General features: G+C 32.1%; 1 protein-coding gene across 1 annotated transcript; it reads right to left on the minus strand.

Annotated features, from left to right (window-relative positions):
• Positions 1 to 6,314: 6,314 nt before the first annotated feature.
• Positions 6,315 to 8,361, minus strand: LOC140960911 (uncharacterized). Its single transcript, XM_073419234.1, has 2 exons — positions 7,551 to 8,361; positions 6,315 to 7,211 (listed from the first exon to the last, which is right to left on the minus strand). Exons 1-2 carry the CDS (start codon positions 7,861 to 7,863, stop codon positions 6,433 to 6,435), a joined length of 1,092 nt encoding a protein of 363 aa, XP_073275335.1. The 5' UTR covers positions 7,864 to 8,361; the 3' UTR covers positions 6,315 to 6,432.
• Between the last annotated feature and the right edge of the window lie 6,237 nt (positions 8,362 to 14,598).

Here is a 14,598-nt window from a genome sequence, read left to right on the forward strand (position 1 = left end):
CAAATGATTTCTCTTTCTTAAATTTTCTTAAAAATTTTGTCCATCATTGTTATTTATGTATTATGCGAATTAGATAATTGAATTTGCTCTAATCATCAATGTCATGTACCATGTATTTGTGAAGATGAATGCCGAGGGTTTATAAATTAGTGAGGATAATAAACTTACACATTGGCCGGAAAATTTTATGAAAAATGTTATTCTTACATGTTTGTTCTCTCACAAGGTTTTACGATGAAAAGAGCAGATGAGCATTTGACATGCTAATCCAACTCATGGAAACTGGATTTGACTGAGATGCATGAATGCTCACATGAACTTGTATTGAGTCCAGAAGTGAAAGTTTATAGAACTGTTAAGCTTTTAGATGTGACTTTAATAATTGAGATTTCAAATTGAAGATTTCAATTCCTCGCTCAAATAATTTTTCCTGTTTGTTGCATCTGATTGTACGTATCATCTTTGAAGCGATTTCCACTAAGTGGTAGCATAAAAGATAGTGGAATCTTGTGTTTGTGCAGTTCGTGCAAGGGAGTTAGGGTAAGCGCTTGAATTTCTTAAAATTCTTGGTTCAGTCCAATTCTCATCTTTTGTGTATGAGTGGCATGAATTCAAGAGATATTTACATTATAGGTAGTTCCACCATGTCAGTTTGAGATCCATGCATGTAAATCATACCGGCGTGCCTCACAGTATATGCGCTTAGAGAATGGCAAAAGCCTCCTTGATGTTGTCCAAGAATGCCGAAAGTCATCATAAAGACATTAGAAGAGACGATCCGTAAATTCATAGGCCCTATGCTGTAGATTCAGATAGATTCAAACTGAATGTGCTTGTATCTATGTGGTTGCATGGTACATCCGGTAGACTCAAACTGTATGTTTATCAAATTAGCACAACCCTTCTTCGACGTCCATTCATGTTATCCTCTGTGGCTCGATGATAGGTGAACTTAATGCGTGAACATCAACTTGGAGATCTTTGTGCGACACTGTGATGGAAAACTTTATGAACCATGTTCTTTTATATACTTAGTTGATGCCACTTTTTCTTAAAATGGTTCTGAGTTTTCTTTTGAAATTCTCTTGATGTGTTGTCCATGTAGAGATTTGCAATGTTCATCCAGATTTTTATCTTGTGATGCAGAATGTGCCTCCTTGTTGAGCATTCCTCGTGCCAAATGGTACTGCACATATTGCCAGAACAAATTCCAAAAGGAAAGGTTTGTTGAGCACAATTCTAATGCTGTTGCGGCTGGAAGAGTTCTAGGTATTGATCCCATTGAGTAGATAACAAATCGGTGCATTCACAATGTCAAAAACACAGAAGAAGCTGCATTGATAGCATGCGTTATTTGCGGGTTACACAAGACTCGTATATAGAGCAGTTTCGTTGATGCTCATATTTTCGTTGTGGATTTCCCTGACTTTAGATAGTAATTGTAGTTAATATTGTTTTTATTAATATATGAAGTTGCTGTGTTTGCAGAGGCTACAATTTCAGTAAATCTGGTTTTAGCCCTCATCCTGTTTTACCGTGTGAGAGGTATTTTTCTTATTTTTTTTACTTCTTGTTTTACTCTGTTATATTGCACCATACTCTATAAGATAATTTGGTATTTCCCAGTGAGAAAAGTAATATCAGGTAGGCATTTTTAAAAAAATTCAAGATGGCTGATCTAAAGGTGCACATCTATTGTGAGGAGTTTCCAAAAAGAAAGTGGTTCTGTTCTTTGAATTGCAAGAGAATGTATTCTGCACTGGCTGAAAAGATCCCGGACTCTTCTCTGAATATTGTAAGGAAGAAACATATAGAAAAGAATCCAGTTGCTGAAGTTGATCTTAATATGAGATGGAGGCTTTTCAATGGAAAAATCACTTTTCGGGAAACCCGAGTATTGTTGCAGGCTGTAGTAGTTGATTTGATACTATCTTTAGGGCAATGTCTTAAGGGTTGATCCCATGACATACTTGCAATGCTTGACACACAATGTTTCGGTTTGAGCTAAAATTTTTTATTTTACCTAGTGGGGTAGTTTTAAGTTACAGTACTAAGAAAAAATGGACGGTTGGGATCTGTTTTTTTATTGTACCTGAGAGTGAGTCTTGGAATTTGAAGAGTGGGACGAAAAGTAAATACATCCTCAATGCAGAGATGGATATTCTGGAATATCAAAATTAGTTATTTTAGTCATATTCGATAATACAGCAAAGCATCGATGGACTATTACCGTTATTCATTTAAGAATTGTAATAATTTTATAAAAAAAATTATAATTATTTTGGAGTACATAAATTGTATTTTCCTTTTATATTTATTTTGTGAAATATCAGTGGGGTATTTGGGGAAAAATAAATGAAAGAAAACTTCTGGAGGGTTGGATTTATATTGAGAGTAGGTATTTTGTGAGACGGTCTCACGAATCTTTATCTGTGAGACGGCTCAATCCAACCGATATTCACAATAAAAAATAATAATTTTAGCATAAAAAGTAATATTTTTTCATAGATGACCCAAATAAGAGATTCTACTCACGAAATTGATATGTGAGATCATCAAACAAGAGTTTTTGTGTTATATTGACTCTAGATAAGGAGAAGATCAATTCATTATTTTCATTTTTCTTAAATAAAATATACATAATGGATATTATATTTCTTAACAAAATAGTAAGTCCAATTGAACTAAAACACCGAACCATTTTTTGAAAATTGAATCAGCAATCGCACACATCCATTTGATGGAAATAGACAGGTGGAAAAGACTTGTTGGTAATAGGTTGTGTTAAAATATGCCTCTTTCCCTAAACATCATCCTCGTATATACTTTTTTTTTCTCTCCAATAGAAAATAATGACTTACGTTAATTATCTCCTAATTAAAACATAGAGCGACACCTCTTCTTTCTTTATCCCAGAACCCAATTCTAACACAAACTTCGTGTAATTTTGGTGCACGGCAGAAAGAAATTTCCCACTTTCACAATTCCGAGGATAAAATCTTACCAGTGACGACAACTAGTCAAATGGTCTTCGATTGTCCTCACACGGATGCCAACTTCGCTGTAGACATCGGTATCTGTTGGTTCGTTATATTATTTATTTATATTTTTATTTATAATTTTATCTAATCTAAATTTATGTTTGATACATCAATCAAATCATCAATCATTTATCTCACATAAATCATATCATTGAATTGAAATGACAATATTACTCTTATTAAATAATATTATAAATATTTTATTAATATTTTTAAGAAAACAAAACCATAACAACACATTATCTCAAATTTAATCAAATCAAATCAAGTCAAATATTATATTAACCATTATTTTTTATATATAATTGAGATGGATGAAATATGATTTTTCATATGATATAATACACTATAGATACGGGATGGAATCAATGAAGACAACTCAATTTAATTCCTTCACGCTTTGTAACAAAGAATGAGTCAACGTGCATCACAGGAAAGCCACCTTTAAATGTAGATAAATGTCAGGGAAAAAAAACAAGAAGAAATCGTTGTAAATCGTTTCTTAGCGAAAACATTAACGTTGTATTCTTTGGAAACGTCACTTCAGAAAATATCTCGAAGACTCGTTTTCAGACTTAGTGGGACTTTTTTGTTTGTCCTTTCGGATCCATCCATCGGAAACGAGGCACCGTCACACCATGACACGTTAATAAAATTAAAAGATATGATTACATGACCCAAAAAAAATACAAATGGAAGTCGATAAATAAATATAAAATTTAATCATAATTTCTTTTCATATTTATCCCAACTATGTTTGGATTGATAAATTTGAAATAATTTTAATCTTTTGATTTGTTTGAACGAATTAAATTCAAGTGTTGAAATGATTTAAATCTTTTGACTTGTGTGGATAAATTAAATTCTAAGTGGATTAGAAATTGACTCAATACTAAGTTGAGTAATTTCAATAATAAATATGGTGAATTTCAAAAAAAATATCAAACATAAGCTCCATTTGAAATACATTTACCAATTTGTTAATTAGGGTGCAATGATTGTCCATGTTGATAGAACGATCAAACAGTGGTGTTTGAAATGTTATATAGTTTAAAATATTTGAGTTGTATATTTACAATCAACTATATCTTTTGATAAAGTGACAAACGTTCAAACATACAATTGATATAAGATTCAAGATCATATGTTCGATCTTCATTGATTGTAATGAGTCAATTGTTTTGAGGAAGATTGTGATAGTGCAATAATTATCTCTGCTGGAAGAATAATCGAACCGTAGTGCTTATGTTGTTATAATCTTTAAAAGATTTGTGTTCCATCATTAGCATAAACTATAAATGTTTGTAAAAAACAACAAGTACTCAATCCTAAACAAATATGTTCTTTCAAATCAAATTCATCAATCCAAACATAATTATGTAATTTCTATATTGAAAAATGTACATAGATAATAAAAATATAAGGAAAAAACAGTTTATTTATGCTAATCTCATCTCAATCCACTGATGATTAATGAGAAGTTAGGGTGAGGATAATACTTCAACCGCAGATTCCATGACCACGTGTCATTGTATAAGTGCTCTGACGGCCACATGCGACTTTTTCTTGGAGATTTGTTTATCATGTTTTACAACTTTCCTATTGAATACTTTATTCGAATTCTTAAAAAATTAATACCAGTTTTCAAAAAAAAAAACTAAAATGTGATTAAGGTTGTTTCGAGGGGAAGTTGGTGAAAAATCTCCAATCAAAACATTTCTTTGGGTTCACTCTCTACCAACAAAATTGTGGTACTATGTCATACAAATTGTGGTACACTTCATGTGCAAATGTGGTACTAAAAAAGTACCCAGGAACTGAACACAAAAAAACACGACAGCTGGAGACTGAAGACCAATTTCCCGTTGTTTCGATCGTCTGACAATAGTATTTCCGGATTCTAACAACAAATATTTATTGTATTATATTTTATCAATATATTAAAATATGTTTAGTTGTATACTTGATTTATTTATTGAGTTATAATTTTATTAATATATAATAAAAAAATATTATTTTATTATATATGTATAAATATATTATATCTGAGTATATAATTTATTTGTTGAGATAAAATAATTAATAATTTTTATATTCTAATACAAATACTATGATACTTTTTATCATAATATATATATTTTTTAAATAAACATAATTTTTTTAAAAAATAATCCAAAAATAAAATAATTTTTAAAATATAAAATGTATCTAATTGAATTTAATAAAAAAATCTTGAAATCAAAAGCAATTTATGTTAAAAGGTAAAATTGAATTTTTAGTTGGATCATATATCAATTAAATCATTTACAATATTTCATATATTAACAATAGTTCATATATTAATTTGTTCATTTATCAATAAAAAAAATACTTTTTAATATATATATATGATTAATTAATTGTTTTTTTGTTAAAAAAAATTATATCAAGTGTTCTACATCTATCCATATTTTCCACGCTATTAATTAACTATATTTGACCCGTAAAATTCGCTATTTTTTAGACAAATAATTTAAAAATAAAGGAAAAATCACATACTTTTTCAATTGTTATATTACCATATTTATTTATAATATGAAGTACATAAAATCACACTTTATTTACCAAAAAATTCAAAGATACGTCCTCTCTCTAATTAATGCGTAATTCGTAATATTTAATTTAAGAATAGATTTTTTTTAAGACTGTCTCACGAATTTTTATTTGTGAAACGGGTCAATCATACCGATATTCACAATAAAAAATAATACTTTTAATAGATAATCCAAATAAGATATCTGTCTCACAAAAAACGACTCGTGAGACCATCTCAGATAAGTTTTTGTCTTAAATTAAAACAAATAAAATCTATTATAGAACGTACATATGCGTAATGCATGAAACAGACAAACCATAGACTACAAGATATCTACAATGATATTGATTAATTTAACTTAAAATGCTATCAGTTTTCATTATAAAATAGTATTTAAAAATATATTTTAAAAGTTATTCGAAAATAACGAAAATATTTATGTTATATACATATATTTAAATCGAGACATTTAGTAAATTTGTTTTTGAAAAATATTGTTTTATGATTTCAAAATATTTCATGATTTAATAATCTTTAATATAATTTTCAAAAAATATATATATTTTTATCGATGGTATCAACCCTGCATATTATATTAAACAAGAAAATGAAGATTTTTTAATTTTTTCAATATATAGCTATAGATTAAAATTTAATGTAATTATATATGTATATTATCGATATAAAATATAAATTTTAATATCATATCGAAGAAAGTAACTTTAAAAAATTATAAAAACTGCGAATGTAATTTTCAAAAATCCAAAATAAATATATTAATAAAAAAAAACACTAATATATCAGCTGAAAATCAAATCAAGAAGATGATGATGGAGGATATTGCTGTGTGGTCCACGGCGGCGCGGGAAAATACTGGTCGCTCCTTTGATATTGTTGATCGCTCTCTGGTGGACGGAAACTTATAGTTTGGCCACTAGAGAACTGCAGGGGATACGAAGAAGAAGAGGAAGAGGTGGAAACCGATTGAGAAATGAATGAAAGCTGCGAAGAAGATGAAGAATCCGATGCATCTGAGTATAAACCAGCTAATGATGGATTATACAGAATTTGCTCAAAAATATTCGTGGGTTGCTGCGGCTGGAAATCGGCGGTATTTTGAAGTAACTGCGAATATTCCCAGTAGTCCCTGGCGGAGGATTGGAAGAACGCCGGAGGTAGAGTGGGAGCCGTGGCAGCGGATGGCTGAGTAGGAGCTAACATGGTGGGTTGTGTAGATGGAGGAGGTGGCATTTGTCTCACGTTTTCAGGAAAGTTGAGTTTAGCTCTGTTGCCTCTGAAACGCAGGGCGGCCTCGTCGTATGCTCTGGCCGCGGATTCCGCCGTGTCGAAGGTGCCTAGCCAAACTCTGGCCGCTTTGTGTGGGTCACGTATTTCTGCCGCCCATTTCCCCCAGGGTCTCTGCCGTACTCCTCTGTATCTTTTTCTTTCTCCCGTCTCTTCTTGTGAAGCCGTGGTTGAGGATTCGGATTGTGTAGTTTGTTCTGCTCCGGTGGCGGTTGAAGCCAAGGAGGGAATGGGTGGCGGTGGTGCCGTGGCGTTAGTAGCTGGTGTCACACCTGAGCTTCTCTCTGCATCTGAAAGGAAAAAAATTAACAAATGGACAAATTTGGTAAAAGGGTTGACAATGAATTGGATAAGCACAAAAATTCATTAAGAAAAATGTTAAAAAAAATACTAGTAACTCAGAATTTGTAGGATAACTCAAATACTTATTACAAAGGATAAGATTCAGGTCAAAACACTAGAATAATAAAATCTTCGGACTGATTGTATATTTTTTAACAAAAAAGAAAAGAAAGAAAAGAACTTGGAAGCAATCAAACCAAACATGGCGTCGGAATGGAGATGCCACAATCCAAAGAATATTGAAAAATAAAAAAAAAAACATAATATAATATCAATAAAAAACCAACCTGGAGGTTTAACCGAGGAAGACGACTCTTCAAACCTTGAATAACTCATCTGAACTTGCTCCGATATCTGAGCGGCGCTTCCTTCTTGATCACGTCTCCTCTTCTGGCCCGCCGCCCACGAGCCAAAGCTCGAAGACGAATAAACAGGGGAAAGAGTTTCAATAGCAGTGGTAGTAACGATGCTGCTCGTTTGTTCGGACTTTAACCCCATCTCGTCACCTTGCCTCTGTCCTGACACGATTCTGTATCCAGAAAGAGTAGACGGTGCCACCACTGCAGACAATAGGTAATCTGGCTGCTCCTGTTGTTGCATGGGGAAGTACGGCACCGCGGCGGAGCTGGTGGTTGTGTCCTCAACATCTTCTGTTGCCTGAAATCTGGTGAACTCGCTGATGTCTCGTCTGTTCGCCACCTTTACTACCCAACTCAACTCCAAGCAGCAAGAATCAACACAATTAATCTCCCGATAACCAAACAATTTTCTGATAAAAATCAAGCAGACCCTTCTGACAATATGTCCAAAATCTCACCCCCCATAAAACAGAAAAACCAAACCACAAAATCAACTTTCGGTGATGCCTTTAATTAAGCGCCGTCCCCGAAACTTCCGCAGCCGCCTTTTGAAGAACAAGCGCATGCAAATATATATATATTGAGAGCCTTGATCAACGAAGACAACCCTTTCTCTTAGAACTAAAATCAATTAATATTATAAGAAGAAGCGAAAAGGGTAATTGTTTCAAGCACTCTCAATGGAACAGTAAAAGTGCACCTGATCTCCCTCTGCTTAAATGTTTTTCAACATATCACACTAGAAATAATGTCTCGAATTCGCTTTTCGTTGGGGTTTTTTTAATGTGTTTTTAGCCGACTATAAATTATATGCGTTCCCATCATCAATTTGACCGGTTTATTAAGCTGCCTGTCCGAAGACCCGAGAATCTTGTCGGTGCTGGACTGTGTAGTCATTTGCGACACCACTTACCCATACCAAACCAAATTGGAGACGGAAACAAGATTAAGAAGTTATAACCACATTATAATTGGTTTATATAATTAGTTTTTTTTTTTTTTTGGGAATAAGATTTTGAATTCGAGTTTTCTGAATTAAAATTGGTGTACAAGATAATATAATGCGGTTCTGATATTCAATTAACGTTCGGGTTTGGATTTGGATTCGGATTCGGGTTTGATACTCCGATGTGACTAAGAGGGCTAATTTGATGAAAAAGTTCAACCCAATTTTACAATTCTAAATGACACAAGCGTCTCAATTAAGAAGAATAGTTAGGTCTCTTGTAAGACGATATCACGAATCTACATCCGTAAGATATATCGATCAAATTTATATTTAAATATAAAATAATATTTTTTCATAGATTGATAAGTAAGATATCTACCTTACAACAAAACCCAATGTGATTCTAAAGCAAATACTAAATCCGTAGTAGTATATTTTACTTGTATTTAATTTGAGTAAGAAAGCAATGAGAAGAATTGGGAGTAAAATATTGAAATCTTTTTTGTTTTTTGTTTTAAACAACTTGGAGTTGACATATTTTAATTTGATTTTAAAATTTGTAGTTGCAAGATTCTCTAAAATAACCTATATAAATAATTCAACTCATTGTTTTTATCATAAAGAAAAAGTTGTGATTTTAGTAATCGGGTTTGAATAGTTTTTAAATTTTAATATATATATTTTTTTTTTACAATTTTTCAAGGTATTATCTTAAATCAAACATTGATAAGTATTTTTTATTTTTCTATACTTTATTGATAAATAAATAATAACAGAGGACAAATAAATATAAATGGCTTTTCGCTTGTCCACTCTTTTGCACGAAAGATTTATAGAAATTATACAAGGATGCCCTTAAATATAGAATATTATTTTTAAACATACTTTTTTATATAACATTGCGATTTGGTCAAAGCACGTTTCCTATTTGAATTTTGGACGATTCTAATAATTTATAATCAAATTATTAGACTAGGAAAATTAAAGGGTATTGAATGGGAGGCTTAAATAATTCATAAGTCGTATAACTATAAAATATATAGGATTGTTGAAATTTAATATTTTAGTCAAAAACTTGTGTGAGACGGTCTCACGGATAGTATTTGTGAGACGGATCTCTTATTTGGATCATCCATGAAAAAGTATTACTTTTTATGCTAATAGTATTACTTTTTATTGTGAATATGGGTAGGTTTGACCCGTCTCACAGATTAAGATCCGTGAGACGGTCTCACATGAGACCCACGCAATATTTTAATATTGAATGTTGAATATTTGAATGTTGAAAATTAGGTATTTAATATTGAAATTTGTGTGTGAAAATAAAGGTAATGATGTAATTTATTTTTGGATTATTTGTAAAGATTTTCTATAAATAGATCTCTTATTTGTGAAGAAAATCACAATTGAGTTGAGAGAAAAATATTATAAAGTGTGTAGTGTGATAATTTTGAGAGTTTGAGATTTTTACTTTTTACCATAAATTTTTACTTTTTCACAACACGTTATCAGCACGAAGCTCTAAAAGTCCTCCATATTTTTCCAAGCTCCAAAACAGAAGAAAAAGGTAACAAAAGTAATAATATTTATTTTGTTGTTTATTTATTTAATATATAATATAATGTTATTATAAATAATAAAAATAAATTTTTCAAAAAACTTGTTATAAATCCTGGGAGGATATTAAGACGACATCTCACACTCCCGGAAAGGGATACGACAAGTATAAAAGCCTATAAGATTTTTAAACAAAATATCTTATGACATTTCATTATAATATTGTGATATGATATACATAATTATTTAAAACATTACTAATATTATATACATCATATTATTACTATAAAATTATACAAATACATATATTTATTTTCTTGTAGACCAACGGTCATAAACGGTAACAAAACGGCTAGTTTTTTCCCTATAAATATGATCTCACAAACTTATTCAATCACTCCAACTTTCTCTTCTTCTCTAAAATTATTCTTCATCAAATTTTTGAAGAAAAAAGAAGATGGCTTTCACAAAGTTATTTTTAATTATTTTGGTTATAATACTCACGAATCTTGTACTTATCGGAGAATATCCTCCTCGTGTGTGTTCTTTATTTTTACGAATGCTTGTATTTGTTGTTTATCCATTACTTTGTATTGCAATATTCATTAACTAATAAAATGCATCGTAATTTTTTTAGTACCACCATGTCAAATTTGGCAAAGCTCGAATTCATTGCTCTTGATATTACGGGAAAAAATTATATGTCATGGACTCTCGACGTAGAAATGCATCTTGAGTCATTAGGTCTAAATGAGACCATAAAAAAAATGGCATATTCACATCACAAGAAAAGGCAAGAGCCATGATATTTTTGCATCGACATCTCGACGAGGGATTAAAATGTGAATATCTGATTGAAAAAGATCACATGGCTTTGTGGAAGAGATTAAAAGAAAGATTCGAACATATAAGGGAAGTTATACTTCCGACCTCCCGGGATGAATGGAATACGTTGATATTCCAAGATTTTAAGAAAGTCAGTGATTACAACTCGGCGATGTATCGAATAATCTCGCAACTGAAATTTTGTGGGCATGAGATTACTGAATTGGAAATGCTTGAAAAAACATTTTCCACTTTTCACGCATCGAATATAACTCTACAACAACAATATAGAGTGCGTGGATTATCGAAATATTCTGAACTAATCGCCTGTCTCCTTGTGGCGGAAAAGAATAATGAGCTTTTAATGAGAAATCATTGGGCACGACCCACTGGTTCAACGGCATTTCCTGAAGTAAATGTCGTAAGCAAAAATGAATTTAAACCTGGAAACCAAAATCAAAGTTATAGACAAGAATTTGGTCGAGGACAAAATCGAGGTCGTGGTCGTGGACGTGGACGTGGAAGTGGTCGTGGCCGTGGACGCGGCCGTGGTTTTGAAAATAATCGAGATAGTTATTTCTATAACTCATCTCAAAAGAGCGTCCCAAACCATCCACCGAAAAGGCATCAAGAGAATATGAGTGTTAATGAGAATCACTGAAAAAGATTTGAAAGTTCTTGTTTCAGATGTGGTACTCCAGGACATTGGTCCCGTATTTGTCGAGCCCCTGAGTACCTTTGTAAACTTTATAAAGAATCAATAAAGGGGAAAGAAAAGGAGACCAACTTTATTGAACACAGTGAACATTTGAGTGGTTCAACTCATTTTGATGCTGGAGATTTTCTGATTGATTTCTCAGATAATGATCAATTTGCTGGTGGAATAAATATGTAAAATATTTTATTTTTTCATGTACTCGTATGATAATGTTTTATAGTGTGTTATATTGTATTGTATTTTATTGTCAGTAATTTTATTTCATTGCATATTTTTTTGAAGTTCAAATATGGAAAATGCTATGAACCAAGCTGAAGTTTGCATACCTGATAGTGGTACAACGCACACTATCCTCCGAGATAAAAGATATTTCTTGGAACTAAAACCAACAAAAACAACGGTGAATACAATATCAGGTCCTGTAGACTTGATTAAAGGATGTGGTAAAGCACAATTTTTGTTACCTAATGGTACAAAATTTTTGATCAATGATGCTTTATATTCACCACAATCGAAAAGAAATTTGTTGAGTTTTAATGATATATATTCCCATGGGTATGATACTCAAACAATGAATGAAGGGAATGAGAAATATATGTGTCTTACCACATATAAATCAGGAAAGAAATATGTGATTGAAAAACTACCAATGCTCCCTACTGGATTGCATTATACACATATACGTCCCATTGAATCAAACATGGTAATTGATAATTCTTCAATATTAACCAATTGGCATGATCGATTAGGACATCCTGGTTCAACAATGATGCGAAGAATTATAGAAAATACACATGGTCATCCATTGAAAGACCAGAAGATCTTTCAGAATAATAAGTTTCAATGTAAAGCATGTTCTCTTGGAAAACTTATTATAAGACCATCACCAGCCAAAATCCAAACTGAATCACCAATGTTTCTTGAACGTATTCAGGGTGATATTTGTGGACCAATCCATCCACCATGTGGACCATTCAGATACTTTATGGTATTGATTGATGCCTCCAGCAGATGGTCACATGTATGTTTATTGTCAACTCGAAATGTTGCATTTGCAAGATTACTTGCTCAAATAATAAAATTGAGGAATCAATTTCCCGATTATACAATCAAGAAAATTAGACTTGATAATGCTGGTGAATTTACTTCCCAGACTTTCAATGATTATTGTATGTCTATGGGAATCATTGTTGAGCATCCTGTTGCTCATGTACATACTCAAAATGGATTGGCTGAATCATTGATTAAACGTCTGCAAATGATTGCTAGACCAATGATTATGAAAACAAAGCTCCCTATTTCTATATGGGGACATGCAATTTTACATGCCACTGCATTAATTCGCATCAGACCAAGTGCATATAAAAAATACTCCCCATTGCNTCCCTATTTCTATATGGGGACATGCAATTTTACATGCTGCTTCATTAATTCGCATCAGACCAAGTGCATATCATAAATACTCCCCATTGCAGCTTGCATTTGGTAAAGAACCAGACATTTCTCATCTGAGAATTTTTGGATGTATGGTGTATGTGCCTATTGCACCACCTCAACGAAAGAAAATGGGACCTCAAAGAAAGATTGGAATTTATATCGGTTATGATAGTCCATCAATCATTCGATATCTTGAACCTCAGACAGGCGACGTGTTCACAGCACGTTTTGCTGATTGTCATTTTAATGAGAAAATCTTCCCAATGTTAGGGGGAGACAAGAAACATACCGAAAAGGAAATTACATGGTATGTATCATCATTGTTACATCTGGATCCAATAACACAACAATGTGAAAAAGATGTACAGCAAATTGTGCACTTGCAAAGAATAACAAATCAAATACCAGATGCATTTACAGATACAAAAGGGGTAACTAAATCATATACACATGCTGTAAATGCTCCTGCTCGAATTGAAATTCCAAAGAAACAAATTGAACAAAGTCATGATGTCGTAAAACGCCTGAACCGTGGAAGGCCAGTCGGTTCCAAGGATAAAAATCATCGAAAAAGAAAATTTATAAGAAACACAATGATCACAAAATAGAAAATGATGTTCCTGAAGAAACACATGATGATCACAAAATAGAGAATGTTGTTCCTGAAGAAACACATGATGATGAAAATGTTCTGTCAGAACCATAAACTGACGAGAATCATGAAATCTCTATCAACTATATTAATACTGGAAAAATATGAAACCGAAAAGAAATAGAAGAAATTGATGATATATTTTCTTATAATGTGGCAATCGACATCATAAATGATAATGAAGATCATGAACCAAAATCTTTTGGTGAATGTAAAAATCGGCAGGATTGGATAAAATGGAAAGATGTCATCCAGGTTGAATTGGATTCGCTAAATAAACGTAATGTTTTTGGACCTATAGTCCTTATACCTGAAGGTGTAAAACTTGTTGGATACAAATGGATTTTTATTCGAAAGCGACATGAGAAAAATGAAATTGTAAGATATAAAGCTCAACTTGTTGCACAAGGTTTTTCTCAAAGGCCTGAAATTGATTATGAAGAAACGTATTCTCCAGTGATGGATGCAATTACGTTTCGGTATTTGATTAGCTTGGCGGTATCTGAAAATTTAGAAATGCGTCTTATGGATGTTGTTACAGCTTACTTATATGGATCACTTGATAGTAATATATATATATGAAAATCCCTGAAGGATTTAAGATGCCTGAAGCACAAAGTTCAAAACCCAGAGAATGTTATTATGTGAAATTACAAAGATCATTATATGGGTTAAAGCAATCTGGCCGAATGTGGTATAATCGGCTAAGTGATCATTTGATGAAAAAGGGATATGTAAATAATTCAATATGCCCTTGTGTTTTCATTAAGAAAACAACATCCGGATGCGTAATTATTGCTGTATATGTTGATGATTTAAACATCATTGGAACGAATAA

The sequence above is a fragment of the Primulina huaijiensis genome, chromosome 16 (genome assembly GCF_012295235.1).
Source record: "Primulina huaijiensis isolate GDHJ02 chromosome 16, ASM1229523v2, whole genome shotgun sequence".
NCBI classification, from domain to species: Eukaryota; Viridiplantae; Streptophyta; class Magnoliopsida; order Lamiales; family Gesneriaceae; genus Primulina; species Primulina huaijiensis.